This window comes from Corvus hawaiiensis, chromosome 2, assembly GCF_020740725.1.
Source record: "Corvus hawaiiensis isolate bCorHaw1 chromosome 2, bCorHaw1.pri.cur, whole genome shotgun sequence".
Taxonomy (NCBI): domain Eukaryota; kingdom Metazoa; phylum Chordata; class Aves; order Passeriformes; family Corvidae; genus Corvus; species Corvus hawaiiensis.
Genome location: NC_063214.1, coordinates 93055690 through 93080282, shown reverse-complemented (window position 1 = coordinate 93080282; position 24593 = coordinate 93055690). Strand labels below are relative to the sequence as shown.

The window sequence follows — 24593 nt, the reverse complement described above, 5'->3', positions numbered from 1 at the left end:
TTGAAGCCATTCCCCCTTGTCCTGTCACTACATGCTCTTCTAAAGTCTTGCACCATCTTTTGTGTAAATTCTCTTTCAGGCCCTGGAAGGCCACAATTAGGTCATGCCAAAGTTTTCTCTTGTCCAGGCTGAACAATCCCAACTCTCTCAACCTTTCCTTATAGAAGTGCTTCACCTCTGACCAACTTGGTGGCCTCCTCTGGACTCGCTTCAGGTCAGTGTCGGAGACCCCAGAGCTGGATGCAGCACTCCAGGTCAGGTCTCACCAGAGGAGAGGGACAGAATCACCTCTCTCACCCTGCTGGCCACGTTGCTTTTGATGCAGCCCAGGATACAATTGGTTTCTGGGCTACACAACCCCTACAGCACCACTGCCAAGGCTCTGGTTTTCCTTGAGCAGATGAGAGAGCAAGCACTTGCCCCAGGGGCTGGGCAGAGAAGGCTGCCTCTCCATTACTGCTGAGAAGCAATTGACATTTCCCACATTTGAGGTCTCCTGCATTTCCCCAGCTCCTCAGCAGCTGCAGCAGAAGGCTGCTCAGTATGGCACTGCTGAGGACCATGCTGGTCCCAGAGAGCAATGCAGCAGCCTTGGGGCTGCTCTAGCTTCACCTTGCTGCAAGGAGAGTACCAGAGAGAGCAGAGCCAAGCTCAGAGCCTCTGTTTGCCCAGGCAGGGTGAGGTGGTTTGTGCTAACGTTGTACCATAGCCAGATTGACAATGGTTCAGCAGCCTGAATGAAGATCTATTATAGCAGTCTTGTTAAGACTCTGAGTCACAACTGCTGCTTGCCATTGTCCATTCTCAGCATGCTTTAGTGGAGAAATGAGGGCAAAAGAAAGAGCAGTACCATATGAAAAAAATACGTAGTGCCTTTATTAAATTTAAAAATGGACTCTTCCTCAAAGTGCCTTTACAAAACACACATGAAAACTTTAGCATCCTTTGTATAAATATACCAAAAGGAACAAATATTTTTTTAAAGAACACTATTTTGGCTCAGAAAATAACTTTCCATTCCTAAAGGTAAGGATAACAAGTAACAGTTTTCCTTTCAATCTATTCCAGTCAGCAGAAGTAATTAGGAGGATTGAGGTCACTGGAACTCTGTTGGCTGGCCTGCATACTGTGAGCTGTCAAGGTGAAAGCACAAAGTCAGTGTTACACCCTAGATCTCAGAGTACAGATAACATAATGCCAGTGTCTGGGCTTCACATTTGATACAGGGATCTTCTTGCAGAAGAGTTTTGTGACCAAACCATACAGCTTCTGTCCTATTTAAATCTTCTGTCAATGGGAACCATAACAATTAGACTCGTTCAGATGGTGTTCAGTAACTTCAGATGGATCTCAAGGCTGTTTTACCCTACTATAGGCTGCCATTGAACACACACCATATTTAAAGGCAGACTGTGTGCAACAGCTAAATAAATGTGGCACTTCATGACTAGGACTGATCCTCCCTTGACACTTCTCTTGTGACTAAAACACAGAATGAGAACAGACTATGAGCATCTGCATAAGCATGTACATAAATGACATTCATCAATAAAACACTTCAGTACCATGAGGGTTTGAATTAGACTGACATTTCAAATGCACTTCTACCCCTTCCTCTCTTGAAACAAAGCGATTCTTATTCCATTCTGGCCAAACATACACACAACTCACAAAGCTCAGAAGGCACTGTCTCTCAAAAGCACCATTTCAAGTTTCCAGCACACACTGAGGAAACCAAAGCAATTTAGGTGGGAGAAGAACCTATTTCCACTGGTTTTGTCACTTATCAGCCAGAACACTTTTTTTTAGCTGAGGATGGAGGCATAAGAAAATTGCTTGAGCCATGAAAGAAGCCAACACTGTAGTGTGTAAATTAATAGATGAATTCCGAAGGTTGCAGAACATTATTTTTTTCAGACAAACAAGTGGAGATACCAGAGGGAAAATTTCTGCCTAATACTGTATCAGCAACAGCCTTCAAGCAGAGCTTGGAAATTGATGGAGTTTGACACAAAAGCAAGTTGCTTGTTTCAAAGGAGCTGCAAGAGAAAACATAGATTGGAGTTTGAATGGGGGGAGAGAAAAAGGTGCTGCAAGAAAGAAGCTGATAGACACACAGAAATTCAGAGTTGCAAGCAGCAGCTAAAGGCAGGAACAGTCAATTCCTGAGGCTTCCCTATCCAACAAGATCTCACAATCTAAAAGCATAACTTTCAAGGACAGACTGAAATTACATGGGCAATTTGGCTCTCATCTCCTGTTTCTCTAAAATTAATAGCTATAAATATAGCATTAAAGAGGCCTGATTAATTTTTTAAATAAATCAAATCAATTCCCTGCCCCAAAAAAAGAATTGATCATGGCAAACTACTTCACTGCCTACACACAAGTCAAACGTAACTCTAGAGTTAACAGCTGGGGCATACATACTATTAAAAATATTTCAAAATGAGAGAGAAAGGGTTCAACATACACACTAAGTTTTAACAACTTAGTTTTACACAACTTCCTTTCCCTTTTGTTTGGAAAGCCTTGACTGCAGCCTCCAGCACACAGTCATCTCAGATTCCTTACATATCAGAGCAGAGGGAAAGGAGAAAAGCAAGCAGCTGCAGGGGGTAACACAGGGCATCTCTCTCTCTCTCTCTCTACCCCTTGACATGGTCCTTAAGGTAAGGTAGATGAAGTCAATCATCCTGTACCCCCTATGACAAACTCTGTGTCATTAGCCAATTGTTCCACTTGGGTAAATAAATATATTAAGCCATTTAACTGGAAAGAAAAAGTTCTCTGGAGATGAATTTTTTGACTCCATACAGATTACAAAGGTATTTTTACAATGTCTGCATGTGACAATTGACTAAAAATGGCATTGTTCTTTCAAATGTAAAAAAGATCAGGGAAGAGTATTTAAGCTTTGTCAACAGCAGGTTGACAGCACTTCAGGAGGGCTGGGATTGTCTCTTACCTTTTCTCCTGGACGATAACACACTGATGCAGTAACACGGGGATTTATCCTTCCACAAACTGAACAAGGCAAATAAAACTTGTAACAAAGAAAAGGTTTGTGTCATTTCATTAAAAAAAAAAAAAAAAAGAAACAAACATTTACTGGCACCAACCACGTGCATCATGTAATATCACAATTATAATTAGTATAATTTCCTTCATATTAAAACTTTAATTGCAGGGGGAAAAAAATCAAATTTTCTTCATTGATTTGGATTTTTTGACAGTTTTTTGCTCTTCCATTTTTAATACAAGAGAATTTCACAGAATCATTCTTGGGAAAGTACTTGTGTACTTCCTACATGTGCTACTGATGGTATTTCAAGGTGTTCTGTTGATCCAGCCAGAAGTAAAAAACATTCACCTCTGTAGATAAAGCTGTAGTACCTTCACTCCAGTAAATTTGGATGAGATTGCACAAAACAGATACATGCGACCTTCAGTCAATCCATCACCAGCTCTGTGAACTGAATCAGTCATTAAGTGTCATTTCTCTTTTGTTATTTAAGGCAAATTCAAGTCTTTTGGTAACAAATGCAATCCTGATAAAGAGCCACTTTTTCTGGATGGCATCTGGTAACGCACTTTCTTCCAGAATCTGGTACCTGCTGAGTGGGACCTTTCTGAGAAGTCCCCTTTCCATCGGATAACCCCGTGCTTTTGCTTAATATATCTGATGGATTCTGGCATGGTTGCATAATCTTGTATTTTTTCAAGTTCAATGAGAATTACTTTAATGCCATCTTGGATAAGAGCACTATGCATGGCTAGCTGCTTTTCAGACACATCTTCCAGAATGCTGTAACAGGAGGACTCTGGTACTAAAACAATTATCACTCTCCTACTTTGACGGATTTTTTCATCAGCAACGCTGATCACAGCTGTAGAGAAAAAGGTTGTGCAAAATTAAGGTTATACATTTTTATTTTCTGTTACCAATATTCTGCAGCTGGTTCATTCACTGTTTGATATTTAAGCCAACACACTTTACATCAAAAATAGGGACGGGATATGAGCATGCAAGCAGTTCCCTTGGGTTAGCCAACCACAGAGATCTGCCCAATGCACCACAATCTGACCCCATCAGGTTCTATGTCTATATCCTTGTTTTGCATAAACAGAGAAGAGCTACCAACTTTCTACTACTTACCTTGCTAATGCTGTTTTATTACCATCATAGGTACATATGCAAAAAACACAAGTTCCAGAACCACAGGACCTTTTAGCTTAAACAGTCTTCTGATATGCTCAACTGGTTTTGTTACATGTAAGTGGAAGAAATGATTCCCCCCAACAATGGCATTCCAGTCAATTACGTCTCAAACAGTGAAATATGGTAAATACAAAAAATGTATGGTAAATACACAAAAACCCTATGGCTAAACCCTGAGAACAGACTATTGCATTTTTTTCAAGCTGCAAGCAGCAGCTAAAGCACTTTAGATTCTACTTCCCGGGGAATCCTTCCTTCTCAAACCACTACCAAAATCCTTCAAATGTTAAAACAAAAAAAAAAGTGAGCCATGACTACCTCAAGTAAGTTTATTTATTTATGAATTGTTTTTTAAATACAAAATTTTATTTCAGGCTAGTCTGAAAATTTATTCAGTCTCAGTATTATCTTTTTCAGGTCATAAGACCGGAAGAATTCAAAAGCCATTCATCATCATTTCACCTCACATAAGCAGCTGGTGGGATAGACTTTCTAATTTTCAGTGTCAGATACTACAATTTAAATTTGATGTACATATGTACACAGAGGAAACCTCCACAAGGACTTTACAGCCTTCCAAGAAAGGCAAGGCTTTCTAAGAACTTCTATTAGGGACAAGTAGCCTTTGATACAGCTGATCATTCCTGATAACTTGGTGTTACTTAGTATTTTTTTTTTTTCCACCTGCACTATCTAAACATTCATTAAACCCTGTATTGCATCCTGCCAGTTTTACAGAGATTCTCAGAGAAAATAAAAATGAATTAGTAGAGATGTCATCCTGTTGAATGGCCCCTTAAAGCAGCAGGTTTTTTTTATACCACTCATGAGACCTACTTTTCTATATTTCCTGCCATTAGTCATCATTCACAACCACCATTTCGACTCCTCTTCCCCCCAGCATCGTTCCATGCCCAGATGTCTAGGCTAGCCAGACACTGAAAAAAACCTGAAAGTGCTAACTAATGACAAGGCAAAGGCTGAGATAAGCAGACTTCACGCGAACATCCAGTGCTTTATTTCTCATTCTTCATCAAAGGGATTAAGAGAATCATAGTTCATTTGACGGTGAGAGATATTTAGAATCCCATCTGACTGACTGCTTGTTTCTCAGTTGCATTTGCAGGTCAACGAGAAAACTCAAGTCAAATTTGTCTTCAGCTAACTTACCTTCTCCTGGTAAATCATCTCTCCCAAGTATGAAGAGGTTATATCCACACTGTCTTTCTAAGACCTCTGGCAGTATCTTCAGAGCAAAAATATCTGATGAATACAAGCAGCTTTCTCTGTTCTTTGGATACAGAACATAAGCATCATAGATCTTCTCATCTGAAACTACAGAGTGAGCAATAGAACTTCCATAAAAATGAATTCCAAAGACACAAGAGCAAGAAAGCAAACAAACAAAATCTCTAAACTCTGGGGGGGGTCTTCCCTTACCTGAGCCATTGTTTTAGGTCCTAATCCTGCTATATCAGCTAAGCATGTATAATTATACCAAGCCTGAAATACTTGTAGGACGAAGCCTTCTAGAATTCAGGATGCTGAATCCAAATAAGCAAAAGAGACCCACAAAATTAAGTTGTAACATTCTTTTTTGAACGCTAAATAAAAAATGTTATTGCTGAATTATTTGCAAAACAGTGGACCCCGTGGTAGAACTGATACTTTAAATTCCAGCTGCCATACAACTCATAGGTGGTGTTGCAACCTGGAGTTTCAAACCACAGCAACCACTTAGGACATGACAACAAAAACAACCAAAGTATTAAACTTCAAGGTCCAAATTGTATTAGATATTTTGGATCAAACTTTTCAGAAAGACCAAATTTAAAAGACTTCCAAGAAATCTAAGATAATTTCAATACCTCTAGAAGATACTTTCTGTTTCTTTCACCATGTATCTCCTCTCAAATGTTTGGAAATTATCCACACTTCAGCATACTCTCATAGACAACACCCCATTTTTTTGAGTGCCAGGAAAGCAAAATTTCCAGAAAGTAAAATAATCAGAAGTGCTTTTAAATAGGAAACAAAATAAAGTTGTATTTTCCTGTTTCATCTATGGAAAATAAAAAAACACTTAACAATTCTAATGTATTACTGCTTTCTGTAAGAATAGTAATGAAAAGTCACCTGAAAAACTGCTGTCAGCACAGTATTCAAACCACTGGAGTGGGTCTTAAGGAAAAGCTATGATAGTTCTGCGTTCCAGGAAAGTTGCTGATTTTTCCCCTGTAGATTCTTTTGTCACCTGAACTAATTCTAAACATCCTAAAAACATTACCCTTCCAAAAATCCCGAGGAAGACCAATCATGCTCCATGAGAGTAACTCACTGTTTTGCAAGTGAAGGTGGAAGCTCAAAACAATGCTCAGCACTGTTACACAAGCATACCTTTTTTACCCAGGAAAGGATAGCAGGAGTCCCGATACCAAAGCACAATATCGATTTTGAAGATCTTGTAGATAAAGAGAGTAAAAAATACTAAAAATACCAAGGAAACTCCTCCTCCAATTAAGTATCCCTGAATGTTTCGAGCTGCAGCAGCATAGAGTAAGAAAGAAAACAAATAAACAAAGTATAATTATAAACTAGAACCAGGGAAAGACAAGAATTGTTCAAAATCATTTAATCATTAAAATATTTTTTTATAAAGGAGTAAAAGATGAGGACAAACTGTTTATTGTATGTTTTCTGCCATTACTGTTATCTGACAAGCCTACTTATATCTTTCAAAGAAAAAATACCTCAACAGTCTGATAAATGAGGCTACTCTTCAGCTGAAACACCAAAATAAAATATTGATATATAACCCAGCACAGCAGTAGAGTGAGAATTCTTGTACAAAATTCCATCAGTGAGAAAGGAAGGAAGCCAAAGGTGGGGAGGTGATCTCCTGACCTGCTGTTTTCCTCAGATCAACTAACTTTCCACGGTCTCCGCCCCTTCAATGATACTCATTTAGTGTCCTTTAAAACAAACATCCTCCACAAACTGCATTTTTTAGTCAATGCATATTAAAGAATTTCTGAGGTTAAATCTGACCCTGATAATCTTTACAGAGAAGTTATAGTCATGTAAGAAGTTAGAGCTCAGATCCACTTTCACTCCTAAAATACTGAATGAGAGAAGACAAAGCAAATCAAAAGCACTATTTTCTTTCATTTTGCTAAGAATGTGACAAAAAATTCACGATAAAGGTACTGAGGTGCATTGCCTATTTTGCATAAAAGTACACCACCCAGCTTTAACTCTAAGTAAGGCATTGTCAAACTAACTGAGAGTTAAGTCAATGATCACCATTTTATCAAGAAGAGATCTCTTACCTGGGTATTCCAATTTGATGTAGGCTGTAAATTGTTGAGAACCATATATGAAGTGACAGAAAAATTTGTGAGCATAGTCCTTTACTTTCACTTTTGAAATGTTAAATTTTGTTCCAGATACAGCAAGTCCATGAGGCAACCCCTCTCTGTCATTAAAAAAAGGTAAAAGGGAAACATCTGTACATATCTGAATATCTATGCTTAATATGAGGCAGATTCATCTATCCACAAATACAGAAATATTTATTTTTTTACCTCTATAAACCAAGGAAGCTAGTGAAGCACAGTAAATATACCCCTGTAACTAATAATTTCATGAACTAAAAACATACTGGGCTTAGTTGTTTTAGGTTTTTCTAGGGTTGGGTTTGTTGTTTTTTTTCCCTGAGCTGGACAGAGGGTACCATTAGCAGTTTTGCAGGTGACTTAAAAAGGGATGTCTGATACAACAGCTACCATCCAGAGGAACCTTGATAGGATGGACAAATAAAAAAACATCTCAAGAAGTACAAAGCAAAATGCAAATCCTGCATATGAGGAGGAATAACCAGATCCCAGGCACCCTGGACTGCATTAGGAAATACATTGCCAGCAGGTTAAGGGAAATGATCCTTCACCTCTGTTCAGCACTGGTGAGGTCACACCTGGAGTAATGGGGCCAGTTTTGGGCTCCCTAGTACAAGAGATGGATTGATTTGCTGGAGCAAGTCGTGTAGAGTGACGTGACAATGATAAGGAATTGAAGTATCTGTCATACAAGACAGCAGGAACTGCTCAGCCTGGAGGAGGCTCAGGGGCAGGGGATGGATCTCATCAATGTTTGTAAATACCTGATGGGAGGAAGGAGTGGAGAAGAGGGACCCAGGCTCCTTTCAGTAGTGCCCACTGACTGGACAAGAGGCTATGAGAACAAATTGAATGACTTTCCCATCAGAAATTCCACCTGAACACTTTTTTACTTCAGGGTCGTCAAACACTGGAACCTAAATGTCCTGCAACAAGAGCTTCTGCCTTGTGTTCTTGAGGACTAGCAGCTGTGTCCGTATTTAAAAAAGGACCACCATCACAAATAAAAAAAGTTGGGCGATTTTTTATTTTGCAACACTCTATCCTTCCCATATTAATGATAGAGGGCACACCTTGATGTATTAGTAAAAAAAAAAAAAACCCATACAAGAACAAATGCATAAGCAAGTATTACAACATCATATTTCACAACAGCATTATAAAAGTCTATATGACTGCTTCATTTCATTTGTATCAGACACATTATTTACAATAAAATGTTGTTCTTTTAAAACCAAGCAGTAAGAATACACTGTTTGATACAGATTTCTAATTAGCCTTTCAATGACTACTGGCATTTGACTAGTAGTCTACTTTATAATGAATTCACTGTAAATTACTTCACCTACAAATGCACTACAAATTCAGTGTAAAGGATACTTACTCATAAAACTGTTCCCTGTAGGTTTTATCAAAGATATCAACATCCTCATCATTAACTTGCCAGAATGGAATCAAGCCATTTATGCCACTTGATATGTTACATTCCATGACTACGTGAGAGCCTACAAAGAAACATGTAAACACAACAACTGAAGGTCTTGTAAGACAAGCAGAATCAAGTGATGAGGGAACAGCTGGGAAACATAGAGATATAAAAGAAACCTACTTACCTTACAAAAAGCAAAGTCCTTAAAACTCATCCATTTGTAATCCAAATTTGGGTGTCTATGATCTGGATATAAACTCCACCCTAAATGTAGGTGTCTAAATGTTCACATCTATGTGTAAGCTACATGTCTAAGATAGCAACAGAGTTCATCTCTGCTGAAGTCCATACACATTAAAGCAGATACCTTAACTGAATGGCTCTCCAGACTCCACTGAAAGATCTCCAGGGCTCAAATCAGTTGCATGTACACCTGTGGTGACATTAGAGATGCTCTCCAGCATCCAAGGTATCCATATGGAGTTGTCAGACAGTACTCCAGGTCTTCAAGAAATCTGCACTGCTAGAGTATCCAGACCACCCAAAACTGCACTCTATGTGTAGGCAGCTGAATTGAGCCCCTGTTGATCATGGCCTGAGTTAAGGACCCCAGATCATATGCACATTCCTGTGTGCAGACAGCTACATCTGGGAGCTGAATCCCATTCTTAGTGACCATACATCTTTACTTCAAATCAGTCTTTTGGCCAACACCGTCCACTGGGATGGTTTTTGAATATTGTCACACTCTACTTCCCGAGCAAGCTCACCTGCCACTCAGCTCCTTTGCCACCAATAGTCCAGATCTTACAGAATATCTCAGTATTAAGCAAGCCAATTTGCAAAGTATATTTATTGCCAATGTACCTCAGAGAGCTCCATGTACAGGAAGGTAAGCAGCTTTCTTGGATTCCTTTCCTTCTGTATTTTACCCATGGAAGTTATGATTTGATAGAAGGCGGGCTCTCTCAGCTGGCCTATGTAAAGATCTCAGTGTTTCATTTCCTAGAACCACATCACATCTAGATGCTTCCACCAAGAGATGGTCTCTAACAAAAGTATGGAATAAACTCTTAGCTCACATGCAAAGCAGTTACTTGAACAAGAGTTCACACAGAAATCAGAGATGCTTCCCGATCTCTTCCCTCACATCCTTCCACCACAACAATTAATTTTTTTAAAGATGTGGTTTAGTGCATTGCACAATTATTAAAAAAAAAAAAAAACCAAAACTCCTCAAGTGTTCCATGCTCTCCATGTCCACACATTCATGAATGTACTGTTAAGTTTCTACACCAACTTCTCCTGTCATTTCTCATTCAAAAATCGTACAGGTGTTTCCACACAAGCATTCATGCAGCTGCTTAGAGATTCTGCCCTACAGCCAGAGGGGGATTTTTTTTTTTTCACCCAGTACCCCAATGAAGGTACTGGACAGAGAATATTGAATGTTTGAATGGCAATGCCAATTTAAAATAAACAAAAACAAATCTCACCAAATTCCTTTAAAAAGTGTCCCCCCACGTAATACGGAATAATTTGTAGATCTCAGCAGTCACAATAAACCCACTTCGTGGCTGGAGTCTCCTTTTAGTTTCACCTGTGGCTATTACCCTAATTTCTGTAAGGTAATCAAGGTTTGCTCATCCTAGGTGGTCCAAGGCATCCAACAATACAACTTTTAATTAATGCTGTGTCCAAGCCTTACAAATATGGACCAAATTCTACAATAAGGAGACTAAACAAGTTGTCCCATAACACATCCTAATCTTAATGATTTAGGCTGAGAGCCACAGGCAGCCCCTGGACTAATAAATTGCTCAGCAAATACTATCAAGGATTTAAAAAAACCCTAAACACTGCCTTCAGTAAATTTAAGAGCCTGCAGATCAGATTCCATCTGAGTAGAGGCTGCATCAGTAAGAACTCTTCTGAATTGAATGGGAAGTCACAACTAACAACCAGTCAAAACTGGGGATCAGACTTACATGATACTTTAATGGGAGGGAGATACACTACAGGGAAGCCCAACTGTAACACTGCTTCATTTCTTCCACAGTTACAATTACAAAGAAAAAGGGAAGTTTTCACACAAAGATTAGGGTTATATGGGGTAAAACATTATTATGGAAAGTCTCCCTATTTTAATCCAAGACCTGGTGAAAAAATTTCCTTAATAGTGAAAGAACTGAAAGTTTTTCAGGCATGTATTGTTTGTAATGAAGACAGAGAAGATGTAATTACCAGAAAAGAAGGGGCTGCTGAGCCATACTAGACTATTTCAACAGAATTAAATAACCATCTGAAGACCACAGGACTGCAAGCCTTTAAAATAATACTGTTTGTATCAGATCCTGAATATTCTCCCTGTTCAAAACAAAGCCTTCTGGACTTTGGAAGAACATAATTTCTATTAAAGCTCATTCACAATTCTGGTCAAAATCTACTGATCCTCACCAGAACCTCCCAACTTCAGAGTAAGCTACCTTTCATAAGCTATTGAGGCCAAAAAGAAAAGAACAAAACAAAACACCCACTAAAACCCCAAAACACTCCCAAACACACATACACACAAAACCCACCAGTGTTTCGGTGCTGTCCAGTTTAATACCATATATTCAAAGTTAGAATTTGGGACAGACAAAAATGTTTCACATGATATGAAAAGAAACATGAAGCTTTAACATGAGAAAACAACACCTGTTATATACAGTATTTACAAGCTCGATGTCAGAAAAATTAGCAGCAGAAGTAGCTGTATTATGTGAGATTCCATCACTGTGATGCACATAAGAATAATCCACAATGCTCTGGCCTGACCTCCCATGTCATGTCAGAGTCCAAATGCAACCTTTCCTCAGAGATTCTCTAATGATCTAATTCCTCAAAAGATTACAAAACAGTTTCCTGCACTAGGAAATTCTAGTAAATAGCCAATCACACTTCCCCAAAATCAGTCAATGCTCTTTTAAATCAAATATTTTGTTTGCAACTGCTCCCTTTGGTAAAAAATGATTAAAAAAATACAGTTCAAACAGCTCCAATCTCATTCTTCTGGACTTTGTCAGTAGAACACAACTCTGTCTGACATGTGGTGCACTTTAAACACACATAACTTTGCTTAGGAAAAGACTACAATACCATATACTTGGCTCAGAGAATTACAGAATAATTGAGGTTGAAAGAAAGGGTCTGTAATTCAATTTCTCCCTCAAAGCAGGGTCTGATTCTGAGGTCAGACCAGGCTGCTCAGAGATTTATTCAGTCAGATTCTAAAACCTCTAAAGACGGACAGCACAACTTTTCTGGGCAGCCTGCTGCACTGCCCAGCTATCCTCCCTGTGAAGAACTTATTCTTTATACCCAGAATCTCTTATTTAAGAAATTTCCAAGATAAACAGTACCTGGTGATTCCATGATGATTTTTTGCCTTTTCTTTTACACCCCTTTTATACTTTTTTACAACTTCTGTATTCTTAGTGCTTTTTGCCTACATTCTTGGACTTACTTGTCAAGCTAGGAGACTAAACATTTTAGAAGCTTCGTAGTTAGGGATCAGTGTGCCCCAGACCCCAAGGTCCTCTCCAGAACACATTCTGTAAACTAAGATAGAACCATCCAGGGGAAGGTTCCTTGGAGAGGGGGGCTCACTCGAGCCTCTCATTGGGGAATCTTTGATCGATATGCTGATTAATAAGACCTATAATGTTGTAGCAGATCTGTTGTGGGTGTGGGCATTGCAGTGTGCATTGGGGTGCATTCAACCTGGACGTAGTGCACCTAAGGGTCCTAAAATAAATACCAAGGTAAAATCCCTTTTCCCCTTCTAAACGTGTTTAATTCTTGATTTTAAGACCAGGAAAAGGCATCACTGGGATATGCATAAACTAGCAGCTCACTGTTTCACAAAAGATCAGTATCCAAAATCTGTATTACCCTAAAACAAGGAATAAAATCCAGGTTGTGGAGAGGGAAGGGAGACCCGAAACATACAGGAAGAGAAAGAGCTACTGGACCGGTCAACTGCAAACTATCCTAACGTGCTACATGTACACAAACCATATTTCCACAGATACTGAGGATACGTCAAGACACAAACACTGAGAAGCAGTAAAAAGGACAGATGGCAATAACAGAAAATAAATCAATAAAAGAAATGCATCCCGCACAACACTGCTGGTCAAAAGACTCCAATCTTAGGCACAGTTACTTCCCCCTGCAAATCACTTGTGGGAATCATGTTCTAGTATCTACCCTCTGTCTTCCAGATATCCTCAATCCACATGCTTATCTCCCAGTCTTGCTGAAGTCCGTGGAAATGTTCACATATTATTTCACAAAGATCAGGAGCTTATTTGTTTCAGTTAATGATCTCTTAAATAGTCACTACTTACCAAGTTCTACTTCAATTGTATTGTTCCTTGGATAAATAAACTCTGGTTGTATCTGCAGTGGTTTTTCTAACCAAAACAAAGAGAAAAATAAAACCTTCAGGCAGGAAAAGAGCCACAACTTAGTTCAACTGACAATAGTTTTGGTTTTACAATGGGTTTGTTTTATGGTTTGGTATTATTGTAGTGCCATACTTACTGCTAGTTTCAAATTTACAACAGAAATATCTCATAAGATATATGCTCTACTCTCTCCGAGCTATTCTATTTTAGCTCCCAAGTTAACAAAAAAAATACCTTAAAAATGCTTTAAAAAAAAATCTCAAGTCTATTGGCAGTAGATATAAAAGTAACACCAAACCAGAAAACAAAGACAAAACCAAAACATGCAGTTAACTTTTTCAGAGATAAATAAGGTAAAGAAAAAGGGTTGTATCAATAACCTCCTAGATAAGGTGAATATTTTTTTAAGTAAAATTTTAAACAAACCCATACTTAAACTGGGCTGGAATTTTATCATTCTGCATGATGTACAGATGGGCTGCCAACAACCCACTGTTCTTGTATCACCTATATAAAGTCAGAATTTTGGTTTAACCTAAAAAGATGGACCTGCTGTCTCCAGACAACTATTCTGATAGGACTATTATCATGTTACTAGTCAGGTCACCAGCAACATTGCCCACAAAGACATAATCACAATGGTGACTGCAATAAATGACACTACTGGCAGAGTGAGACAGCAGAAAAGCACAAACAAGTGCCAACAGTAAGCCAATCCTTTCAAGAGGAACATTTATTCACTTTATACTACTTATGCAGCTTGTCACATCTCCTTTCCCATCAACAGAGGAGCAAGTTCACCAACAGGGCTTCAAGCAGGTAGTTTGCTGTGATAGTCTCAGAAAAAAAAGCTTCTATGTTTAAGCTTATTTACTTTTATGGTGCACTATTTGTTTTGGCAAAAACAATTCCTCCGCCCCAGTAACCATTGCTTTCTTCTAATTCTGATTACTAACCCTGAATTACTCATTTCCCCGTGACAATCCGTCCTCAAAAGCAATGCTCAAGGGTAGCAACATGACTCATTGCCTTTCAATTTTATGTTCAGGAATAAATTAAAGAAGATTTACAACTCTAATTTCACAGAGCTGAAAAGTAACATGCCAAGTATCTTCTGTCTGCATACAAATATTTACAGCAGAGCCAAACACAGAATAACATCATGCACTCACCTTTAACCTCTAGACTTATGGTTCTTGAAACATTATATTGTTTTCCCATATATGTGTATAACATATGGCATGTGTAGTTTCCTCTATCTTGCACAGTTACATTACGAATCAAGACAGCATTTTCACCCTCTGCCAAAAGAAGTCGCTTGTCTTCAAGAAATCCAGGTTTACACTCCTAAACACACCAAAAGTACCTTTGACTTAAGGGAACTAAAAACGTGACAAATAAATCAGTTACTGAACTCTACTGATCGTTAAAATACTTCGCAAATACTGACTTTTTGAAAGTCATGGTGTGGATTCTTTTCCAAGCATCACTACAGTCTAACAAAGTCTGGTGACATCTTGGTCCACTTGCACTTTTTAAAAAAATCACTGCAGCCAATCCTTTAAGTTTTCAAATGCTGTGCTTTAGTTCACTGCCTTCATGAATAGCTTGACAGTTTTCTCTCAGGCTGTCAGGTGTAGTAGAAGTTATTACACATGTAGCAGAGTTTATGGGAATACATGCCTGCACCCCTACTTCTTTGTGATGAAAGAGCTGCTGTAGCAGTGCCTCATGCTGTTTGGGTGTTTCACCATTTCTGTGGCAATGCAAATTCAGGGAAAAAAGCTTCCTTTTCTTCCTTGACCTACAAACAGTGGAGAATCTCTTCACCTCAGAAGATGTATAGGTGCAGCACCAAGGTTATTTCACATGTATAGGCCCATGTAGCTCTTTTAATACCAGCATCAGAATTAGGAGTGCCAGAATTTTAGCTTAACACAGACAAAATACATGTTTCCAAGCTTGCACAGAGTATTTTCGTAGAACCAAAGCAAGCAGCATAGGAATACCACAGCATGGTCAACATTGCCTAACATTCTGAGAAACTGAAATAATTATGCAAAGCCTTCTATTTAGAGAAACATACAAGTTTTAAAACTTATTATCTACATAATAAGTAGATAATCAAAGGATAAACCAGAATTTCACAAATCTTACTCACACTCATGCCTTACTCAAACTGCAGAGAAAATAAACCTTCATTTCCAAAAGCTGCTTTTCACAGTTACTTAGTAAGACATTTTAAATAACACATTTTGTATCTTGTATATATGAAATACAGATGTTCAGTACCTTATACCAGTGTACTTCAGGCTGATTATTGTCTCCATCTTTAAATTGTTCTAGATCAGGACATATAATCTTCCCAGTATTCATGCTTGTCACTTTTTGTTCAAACTTCATTTTTCCATTAAAACACAAACCATTATCGTTCTTAAAAACTGTTAAATTTATGGTTCTTTTGTTAGAGTGGTTAAGGCTCCTGTAATTAGAACAGCAGAAAGTCAGGTCATTAGTAGTAAGGTTCCTTATTTCCAGCAAGTCAGGGAGAGGTATTTCAGCATCTCCACCAGCCTTGCCTCTATAACACCCCAGCTATACTCCCTTAGCTTGTAAACACCATCTTCAGCCTCTCAGCCCCTGTTCCAGATGAAGAGATGGAAATAAGCTCTGAGTTTGTGTTGTGAGCAGAAATGGAGTTTTCTCTGGACACACCAGACTGTCAGGACTTCTCAGAGCTGCAGTTAAGGCTTAAGTGACTGATGTTAAATGACTGAACCCTAGCAAGTTTTTTGTTCTGCTGATATTATGTAAGCCAGGGATGTGAGGTGCCCACAGGAACACATCTCATAGCTCAAGTAACTAGAACCACAGCAGGAATGACTAAATTAAAATTATGCAGCTGGGTAGCTTTGAAAGGATGTCTTCTGACTTCCAATTTTGGTTTCGTGGTAAACTCCAGTGAAGGAGTGTGCAGGTGACATTGGAAGTTTTTGATGATCATTGTTACTACATTCACAACCCAAACCCCTCCAGCATCACTGGTGCACTCTATGCACACCAGTATACATAACTACACACTACTAAAACAAATTTAGGGCCACCTGAAAAGCCTGGATTGGCTGTTCTCAGTGTGTTGTGGCAACACCAGGAGGAAAGGAACATCTTGTGTACATCTTCCCAAAATTAATTTCCTGTTCAGCGCACAGTGAATTTCAACCATTGTAAAAAAAGATTTGATGACCTAAGTATTGAAGTTCAGTGCACTAATCTTAGCTATTGATCTAGCAAGAGCCTTAAAGTACTAAAAAAGCTAGATATAGATTCTTTTCAAATCATCTATTCCTTTTTAGTTCTCTGTGCACTCAGATCATTTGAGTAGTACTAGAGACACATTATTTTCACTGTCTCTAAAGCTGTCTAGCACACTGCTTTGCTCTTTAAATGCATTCTCATTTTTGACCAGTAACATTTGGTAATATTTTAAAATAAAATATAAAAAATGTTTTCTGCCTTTTAACTTGTGATTTCTAGTAAGATTTCCAAAAAGTGGCTAAGCTCTCCAGAAAGTCTGTGTGTGGTGATAAAATGCAGAGTTTGCTCCTCTTAGAACTTTCTTGCATTTAGCCTTGTCCTACAAAGAAACCAAAGTGTTCTTCTGATCTGTCAGTATTAAACAGCAACTTGAACACAGGAAAAGCCAAAGAAGTTAAGACATTTTCCTGTGACCTTACACTTCATCTCAAACAAACACAGCAAACAACCACCCCCACAGACCATTTTTAGTATCATCATGCTTTAAGATAGTCTTCTGTATGAACCACTTTCGCAGTGCTAAATGTGTGGAATAGAAGAGAAACACAGGCATCATGCAGAAACAAAAAGCATGGTCAAAACAGTGCTTTTAACTGATCTAAGCATTCTACCTAAAACAAGAAGTTTTGTACACTCAAGTCCCACAAATTAATTATCACACTTGCAATCCAGTTGTTTCCTTCCTTACCTTATATTGCATTCATAAAGCCCAGAATCTTCCAGCATTGCAGGAATAAACCAAAGCAAGCCCTCTCGCTGGTGGATCCTGGCATCTCTCTCTGTGGTCACTGGTGTAGCACTACCATTTTTATACCATGTCAGATTGTAATCAGAGTGAAGCACTGGCAATGTAATTATTGGGCAAGTAATAGCTGTAGGCTCTCCAACAAGCACAAAGTAATCACAAATAACACACCCTTTTGCTAAAAAAAAACAAAAAAAGAAAAAAATTTTAAATGATAAGTGCTTTTAATTTGTATGCTTTTCTGAAGTATTAATACCCATTCCAAGTTACACAGAATTAGAAAAACTTCCTGTAAAAATTTATCATTTAAAACATCACAAGGCTATTATTTTTCAGTTGTTACCATCTTCTGGTTGAGAACATAAAAACGTATTTTACAAGCTTAAGCCACAACTTTCTGTTAAGGTATCCAGCAACAAGCACATGCAAGTCAAACAGCCTCACTGCAAAGCAGAGTGTAAGAAGATCCATGGGATTCATCAGGCAACTCCAAGCTTCCCAACCTACCTGTCATGTCCTTGTTACTTAACCATGCTAGTACTTTTGCAGAATTGCCAGATTCTTAAAGTAAATACTATCTATGTAAAGCACAGCGCAAACAGTAGCAGTGCAGAGCTCCTGACAGTATTCTGCCACTATGACTGTGGAGCCAAAAACAGAAGCACAAGACAGCATGGACAGTATGGAATGAGATCAAGACCTCAATACATCAAAGGGTCTGTAAACCAATATGTCACAATACAAAAAAAAATTCATAGAGAAATAGGATTCAGATTAAGAAGACTATAATGTATTATTTCCTCCCTACATCTGAACCTTTAACCAGAAGGCCCATTATTAGGAACATCACAAAAAAGGCCGATATAAACACAGCTTTTGTAATTTTGCCTGTGTAACAAGCTGACAAGACATAATCATGCAGCCTAGCTAGCACTTCTTTCAACATCAGCCAAAAAAAGTCAGAGAAAAAAGGAGAGATACTGCAAAAAGTCATCAAGAGCCCAAACTGTAAACAAAAACTTATTGGAGAATACCACTTTAGCACAGAGCTGGCCATTTGGCTATAAAGGAGATTATAAAACTTTCAATCTTTTGCATACATTTGCCCAGAGAAGGTGAGGATGCCCCATTCCTGGAAGTGTTCAAGGCCGGGTTGAATGGGACTTTGAGCAACCTGGTCTAGTGAAAGGTGTCCCTGCTTATGGCAGGGGGGGTGGATTGATTGATCTTTAAGGACCCTTCCAATCCAAACTATTCTGTGATTTTATGTGCAACACTGAATTTTTATGAAACTGCAAAACATCTGGTTGAACTGATTTTACAAATCCTGCTGAATGACTGTACAAATACATAGTTAACATATTCAATTTCAAAATAAATAAAGTCTTCACTAACCTTTCTAATATCACTACCTTCCCATTTAAAGACTTCAAGTAGGTCTCCATATAGCTCAATCTAATCCAGAGACATTAATATTAGACTGCTTATGCCAAGAGTAGCAAGACAAGCATCATTAATTTATGTAGTTCTAAACTTTACTGAAATACTAGACCTATCATTAAAAATATTACTAATTTAACTGTAAAGGAAACTCAGTCCTATTGCTTTCAGGACCAGACATACAGAATGTCTCATAAAGAAGGCACTCTATAGCTAACCTTATGTCGAGGAAGCAAATCACTTTGGGCTTTCTTCATAAGAAACAGGGAGAGGCTAATCAAAGTCTCAGTGCCCTAAATTTATGTGCCTAGATTTTAAAAAACTTATCTCCATTTGTCCATGACATTCCTAGTGCCATTTGAATCCCAGCAGAGGCATTCAGCTATCATCAATATGCTAAAGCAAAAGCAAATCCCAAACCCACTACTTATTCTCAGTAACACTTTCCTATTAAATACACACAACTCATCTCTTGCAGATTTTCTTTTTTAAAATGGCAATTTCAACGAAGTATTTAACCTACCAGCACTGAAGAGAGGTATCAGTACAATGAGATGACCAATGAGCAAAAATACAGATGTCATATTTTGCTGCAAACCAGAAGTTTTTTCCATTGGTGTGGTAAGATTGTTCAAGCTGCACTGCCCTCTGCACCCTGCATTACTCCTTAAAAAAAAAAAAAAAAAATCAGAAGCAGCATTAGTCATCGTGGGGAGGGGAAAACAGATTTGGTAATTTCAGCTTTGGTAGATTTCAGCTACAGACTCTTGGCCTTCACAAACAGCTGCTCAGTTTTCAGCTTTCTACTAGAACTTTTCCTGGAACTAGAACTATTCCAATGGAATAACTCTTGCATAAGTGTAATATTCTTTTACCAGCATAGTTAAACAAAAAAAAAACCCCACAACCCTCAAGCACAGACAAATTAGGCTAGCATAGTGATTTAAGCTATAATGCATAATTTAAAAATCAAGCTTAAGACACTCTTCTTTCCAAATACTTACAAGAGACACAATCACAGAGAAGTATAAAGTTTCCTTCTTTGAACTGTTCTTATACAGCTGAGGCAGCACTGCTTGTAAGAGCAATAACTTGAAGTTCTTTGCAGAAGGACAAGCATACTGTAACTCCAGTGTCATCTGCCACTTAAAATTGGCATCTAAAGTTGAATGTCTGTGGAAATCACAGCTAATATGAACTGCTGTGGTCAGACACAAAGAAAGTGTCCAAGAATTGTAGTTTCAATTCACACCTCAGGTCTTATTTTCAGTTTTCTCCAACAAAGACATGACTGAACACACACCCACTGCCCTCATGGCCCAAAAGTGGCTTCTATGAAACTCTAAACTTTAACCAAGTCCTGCTCCCCTCTCAGATGCACCAGCGTTTTCTTGGTAAGGTGTCATCAGAGATCTCCCCAAGCCTTCTACTGTCAACCAGCTGGCCAACAATTAAATCCTTCCCCCTCTGACAGCTCATTGTAGGCTAAGATCTGCATTTAGTGGCCTTACCTTTCCTCAGCTTTTGATTATTTTGCATGCTGCTGCCTCTCACTCTAAAGCAAGCTGGTTTCACATGTAGCAGTCCATTGCAAAGCATTTATTGCACAGGTCCTAGTTAATATTTGCATTCCACCCAGCTACAAATGGCAGGAAGAAGATGAAGTATCCCCTGAAAAAGTAAGCTGTGACTTACTTTTATGTCCAATGTAATTCGCTTCAGTCACAAATAAGCCACACCAGTTCCTTCTTTTGAAGCATTTCATATGCAGAAGTGCTGCATTAGGGAGGGTTACATAGTGCAATAATTTAATATAACAGCCTCCAAGATAGTTCTTTTGGACAGTTTATCTGAGGAAACCCTCGCACCACAGTCCTTATTTAGTTGCCTTGTGTGTGCTTTTACTGTAACTTGCCAATGAGCAGGTCACCATTTCTGAAGTTTCAGTTTACCTGTAAAAAGCAGAGAACAGGAAAACAAGATTTTACAAAACACATCATTTGGACAGCAGCATACACATACAAACCTAAATTTTCTACAGACATCCTAAATGTAAAAGCAAGAGCATCCCCCTGCCTACATTAGAGAGATGACTTAAAAGAGCAACAAAACTTGCAGTAGAGACTGATCAAGAATTCTAGCAAATATCTTTGGGAAAAAAAGTTTCTGTCAAAAACGACATAATGTTACACATGTGTCAAGCAACTTTGTAAGACAGGTTCAATGACTAAAAGGAAACAAAGAATACTTAAATTTAGGGAAAGATAATAATAAGCATTATAATGAGGGTATTCTGACACTGACATGATGACCACAAACTTTAGCCCTTATGTCTCCTTTCCAGACAATCTTGCAAGCTGCAGAACTACAGAAAAGTTGAATCTTGAAGAAAAGCCCATTATCCAGGACATTCTGATGAAGCTACATCAAAATGCAATCAAAAAGTATTAACAAAGAAGCCTGCAACAGTTAGGTCTTTGCAAGCTAAATTCCAGTTCAACTTTGAGACAGTATTAACCATTCTAAATCTGAATTTGAAGAAAGTGTACTTTCTTCAAGTTCAGGTAACTGCCCCCACTTTCACCGAAGAACAGGAGGAAGGAAACAAAAACAGTATCTGTAGCAGTACATAATCAGCCACCAGTGGTTCACTCTACAAGAGTGAAGTGCAACCTGTTCATTCTCTTCCACATCAAACTGGAGATGAGTGTATCCAAACCACAGTGAAAAGAGCAGATCTTATCACTATTCAAATAAATTGAAAACAGTACCTTCTTTCAGTATCAAGTAGGAGTTCATTTCACAGTCCATGCTTTGAATACTTTTCTATGTCATTTCAACTCCTGATACCTGTCAATATGAAGTAATAAGAATTTTAATGTGGCACATTTTTTATTTAAATCCAAATTATTTATTAAGTTTCCAGTATCATTTTCAACACACCGTTAAGATGCATTTAAGAGAACCTGAATGGCTCATGCAGACAAAATTGTACTTATCAAAAATAGTGATGTAAAGCATTAAAAAAATTATGTCTTAATCTCAGGAGGAGAGAGGAAATCAGTAATGTTGTCTACCAAAAAGAAGTAGTAGGTGTTTCTCATTTAAGGATTAATTTAAAATATGTGAATTAAAATATCTGAATTAAGGATTCTGCATTCTAAAATAACTTCTCTGCAAGACTTTTCAGCCTGTCTTTTGAGGAGCTAAGCACATACAAATGGTCCAAGTCAAATAAGTGCACGGTGCTGAATTTCTGAAGAAGAGAAACAAAACACATCCAGCAGCTTGCTCGAGTCCTTGAAGAAAACTCCACAAACCAAAGAGCTACTGCTGGAAGCAAACCAGAGCCTTGATTCAGCTCGGTAGCTTTTAGCAGATAGCTCACTCCTACCAAGCTGTGGCTCCCCAGGCTGCTGCCAAGCACCACCAAGGCTGTGACCAGCACAGGTCTGGGACTGTCAGAGCAGCAGCTCCTTCCTGGGTTTGATACAGGCATCTCTTTCACGCAAAACTTGCTCTTCTCATACAAACAGTTAAAAAAGAGCCCTTGTCTGATCATCGTTATGCAATAAATAAATACAGAAATAGCTTTTGTAGTGTTTTACCATGTCAAGATTTACGCCAAGCCTTATCCCGCTTCCTGTTACAAGCACTTTAAAAAATGGGGCAGCGTTAGCACTCCTACAACTTTCATTTGTACATCGTACTTCTTACCTGGGCTCGTACAATCCGATACACAACAGGAAGCAGACACAAACGCAAAATAAAAAATTACTTCCAAGGAAGCTATCTGGGGCCACAAAAGCTGAGAAACCAACAGCCACAGAGATAGGGAGACTGTGCCAACATACCCCGCAGAAACACACACGGCCGCAAAACACGGCTGAAAGTAACAACCCCAGGGGTTCGGTGCTGGTTTTGGGGAAGCTGTCAGCACTGCAGCCTTACCTGGCCAGGGCACCCCGACCGGCGCCGTCCCAGGCGACCCCGCCAGCCCCGCTTCCCAAGGAACCAAGGAAGGCGAACAGCGCGACAGGAGACACGCGGGGAAGGAAAAGCGCAGCTGCCCCCACACCTGTCCGCCTCAGCCCAACCCCCCTCCCCTCTCCTTCCCGTCACGCAGGCGGCACTGGAAGCCACGCCAAGCCAAGCCGCGCCGAGCCGAGGCCAGCCCAGCCCAGCCCAGCTCCGGGACAGAAGGAGGCACTGTCCCCACAACATCCACCACCCTTCCTCACCTCCATCCGCTCCCCGCCAGCCGACCCTGCCCGCGCCACATAGCCGGGCGGGCGGACGGGCAGCGCGCTCCGCCTCGCCCGGGAGTCGCGGCCACCGCCCCGGACCGCCCCCGGACCGCCCCCGGACCGCCCCCGGACCGCCCCCGGACCGCCCCCGGACCCTCCCCGGACCGCCCCCAGACCGCCCCCGGACCGCCCCCGGACCGCCCCCGGACCGCCCCCGGACCGGGCCGGCTTGCGGGAAGGGTCGGGGCGGTGAATGGCAGCTGGGAGCTGGCGGGCCGGGCCGCCCCGCCGAGCCCCGGCGACGTGCAGCACCTGGCACAGGGTGGCCTCTTATATGACCTCCTTCGAGGCATCTCCCCGCAGCTTTGGCTAAGCCCGTTTTCTCGGGCATCAGCCCACTTCCTTTGGCCGTCACGCCTGGGTTTAGTTCCCCTTCAGGCTCTGATCCCCTGGGCGGGCGAGTTGACTTCAGCGCAGTTTTCCCTCGGGCTGCCCTCGGGGCTCATGGCAAGCCTTGGCTGGGCTGACCTTGGAAAGAAGGCGTGAGAGCCCTGTGGTCAGCTCAGCGCCCGGCTTTGCTGCAGAGCAGAACTGATCCCATTTGGTAGCCTGGTGGGAGCGGAGACATTTAATGTCTTCAAAGAAACAGATTGTACCCGTGCACTGCAGTGCATCCAGGGCATGCCAGACTTAGCCATGCCTGCTCTGGGACACTGTCACACAAGAGAAACCACTCCCTGGAAAATCCATCACCCCACTCATGAAGTGAGTGCAGGGATTCTCCCTTCTGTCTGGTATCTACCAGAACAGGCAGTGTGAGTGCCTGCTGCCACCATTCCTGTGTTCCACCACCTAAAGTTGTTCACCCTCTCTTTTTAGAGCAGAGCTCTATTTGCTCTCCACCATGTAAATGGGACTTGAAAGTAGATGATTTTTAAGATCCCTTCCAAGCCAAACCATTCTTTGATTCTATAATTCTAAGCGTTTACTTTTTCTGGTTTGATCAACTATCCCTTTCACTGTGCCAGGATATCACTTTTTTTGTTCAAACAATAGTTTCTTCCTTCAGGTTTGTGTAGAAACTCTACACAGTTCTCTCTGTTTAGTCTGATAAACTAAATTTGTTCAAACAGAAGTTGAATTTTCTGGGGCAAAGTCTCCCCGGAATTGTTTCCTTGTCTATAGTTTTCAGAACCTTTTTCCCCTGTGCTTGCCTTCACCTCCTTCATTTTGGTTCCCATAGGGTTACTTTTATTCTTCAAAGACATGACTGTAGGGTATTCAGCGATTGCTTATGCCCATATCTGCTTTTGTTCAAGATCCCCATTCATTAATTTTATTTACAT

The 24593-nt window shown here is 39.9% G+C and overlaps 1 protein-coding gene across 7 annotated transcripts; it reads right to left on the bottom strand.

The window, feature by feature from the left end:
* Window positions 1-852: 852 nt before the first annotated feature.
* On the bottom strand, window positions 853-23320 carry LOC125336902 (interleukin-1 receptor type 1-like). 7 transcript variants are annotated; one of them, XR_007207885.1, is made up of 14 exons: window positions 22952-23087; window positions 21772-21850; window positions 20696-20952; window positions 19524-19666; window positions 17504-17738; window positions 15793-15982; window positions 14673-14847; window positions 13441-13506; window positions 9002-9122; window positions 7552-7697; window positions 6620-6763; window positions 5393-5557; window positions 2969-3890; window positions 853-2039 (listed from the first exon to the last, which is right to left on the bottom strand). XR_007207885.1 is itself a non-coding variant. In XM_048326007.1 (13 exons), exons 4-13 carry the CDS (start codon window positions 19612-19614, stop codon window positions 3514-3516), a joined length of 1710 nt encoding a protein of 569 aa, XP_048181964.1. In that variant the 5' UTR covers window positions 19615-19666; window positions 20696-20952; window positions 21772-21850; window positions 23242-23320; the 3' UTR covers window positions 853-3513. The 7 variants fall into 7 exon arrangements, 4 of the variants coding, with proteins under 4 accessions (XP_048181964.1, XP_048181958.1, XP_048181973.1 ...); XR_007207887.1 differs by having other exon boundaries at window positions 853-1482; XR_007207888.1 differs by having other exon boundaries at window positions 853-1133.
* Between the last annotated feature and the right edge of the window lie 1273 nt (window positions 23321-24593).

Excerpts from the sequence above, each read along its gene's own strand:
- LOC125336902 (XM_048326007.1), bottom strand. The coding sequence starts at position 19,614 with ATGGAAAAAACTTCTGGTTTGCAGCAAAATATGACATCTGTATTTTTG. Across the intron at positions 15,983-17,503 it reads CTTTATGAATGCAATATAAG|GAGCCTTAACCACTCTAACA; the intron begins GTAAGGAAGGAA and ends TTCTAATTACAG. Across the intron at positions 13,507-14,672 it reads CATAAGTCTAGAGGTTAAAG|AAAAACCACTGCAGATACAA; the intron begins GTGAGTGCATGA and ends TGTTTTGGTTAG.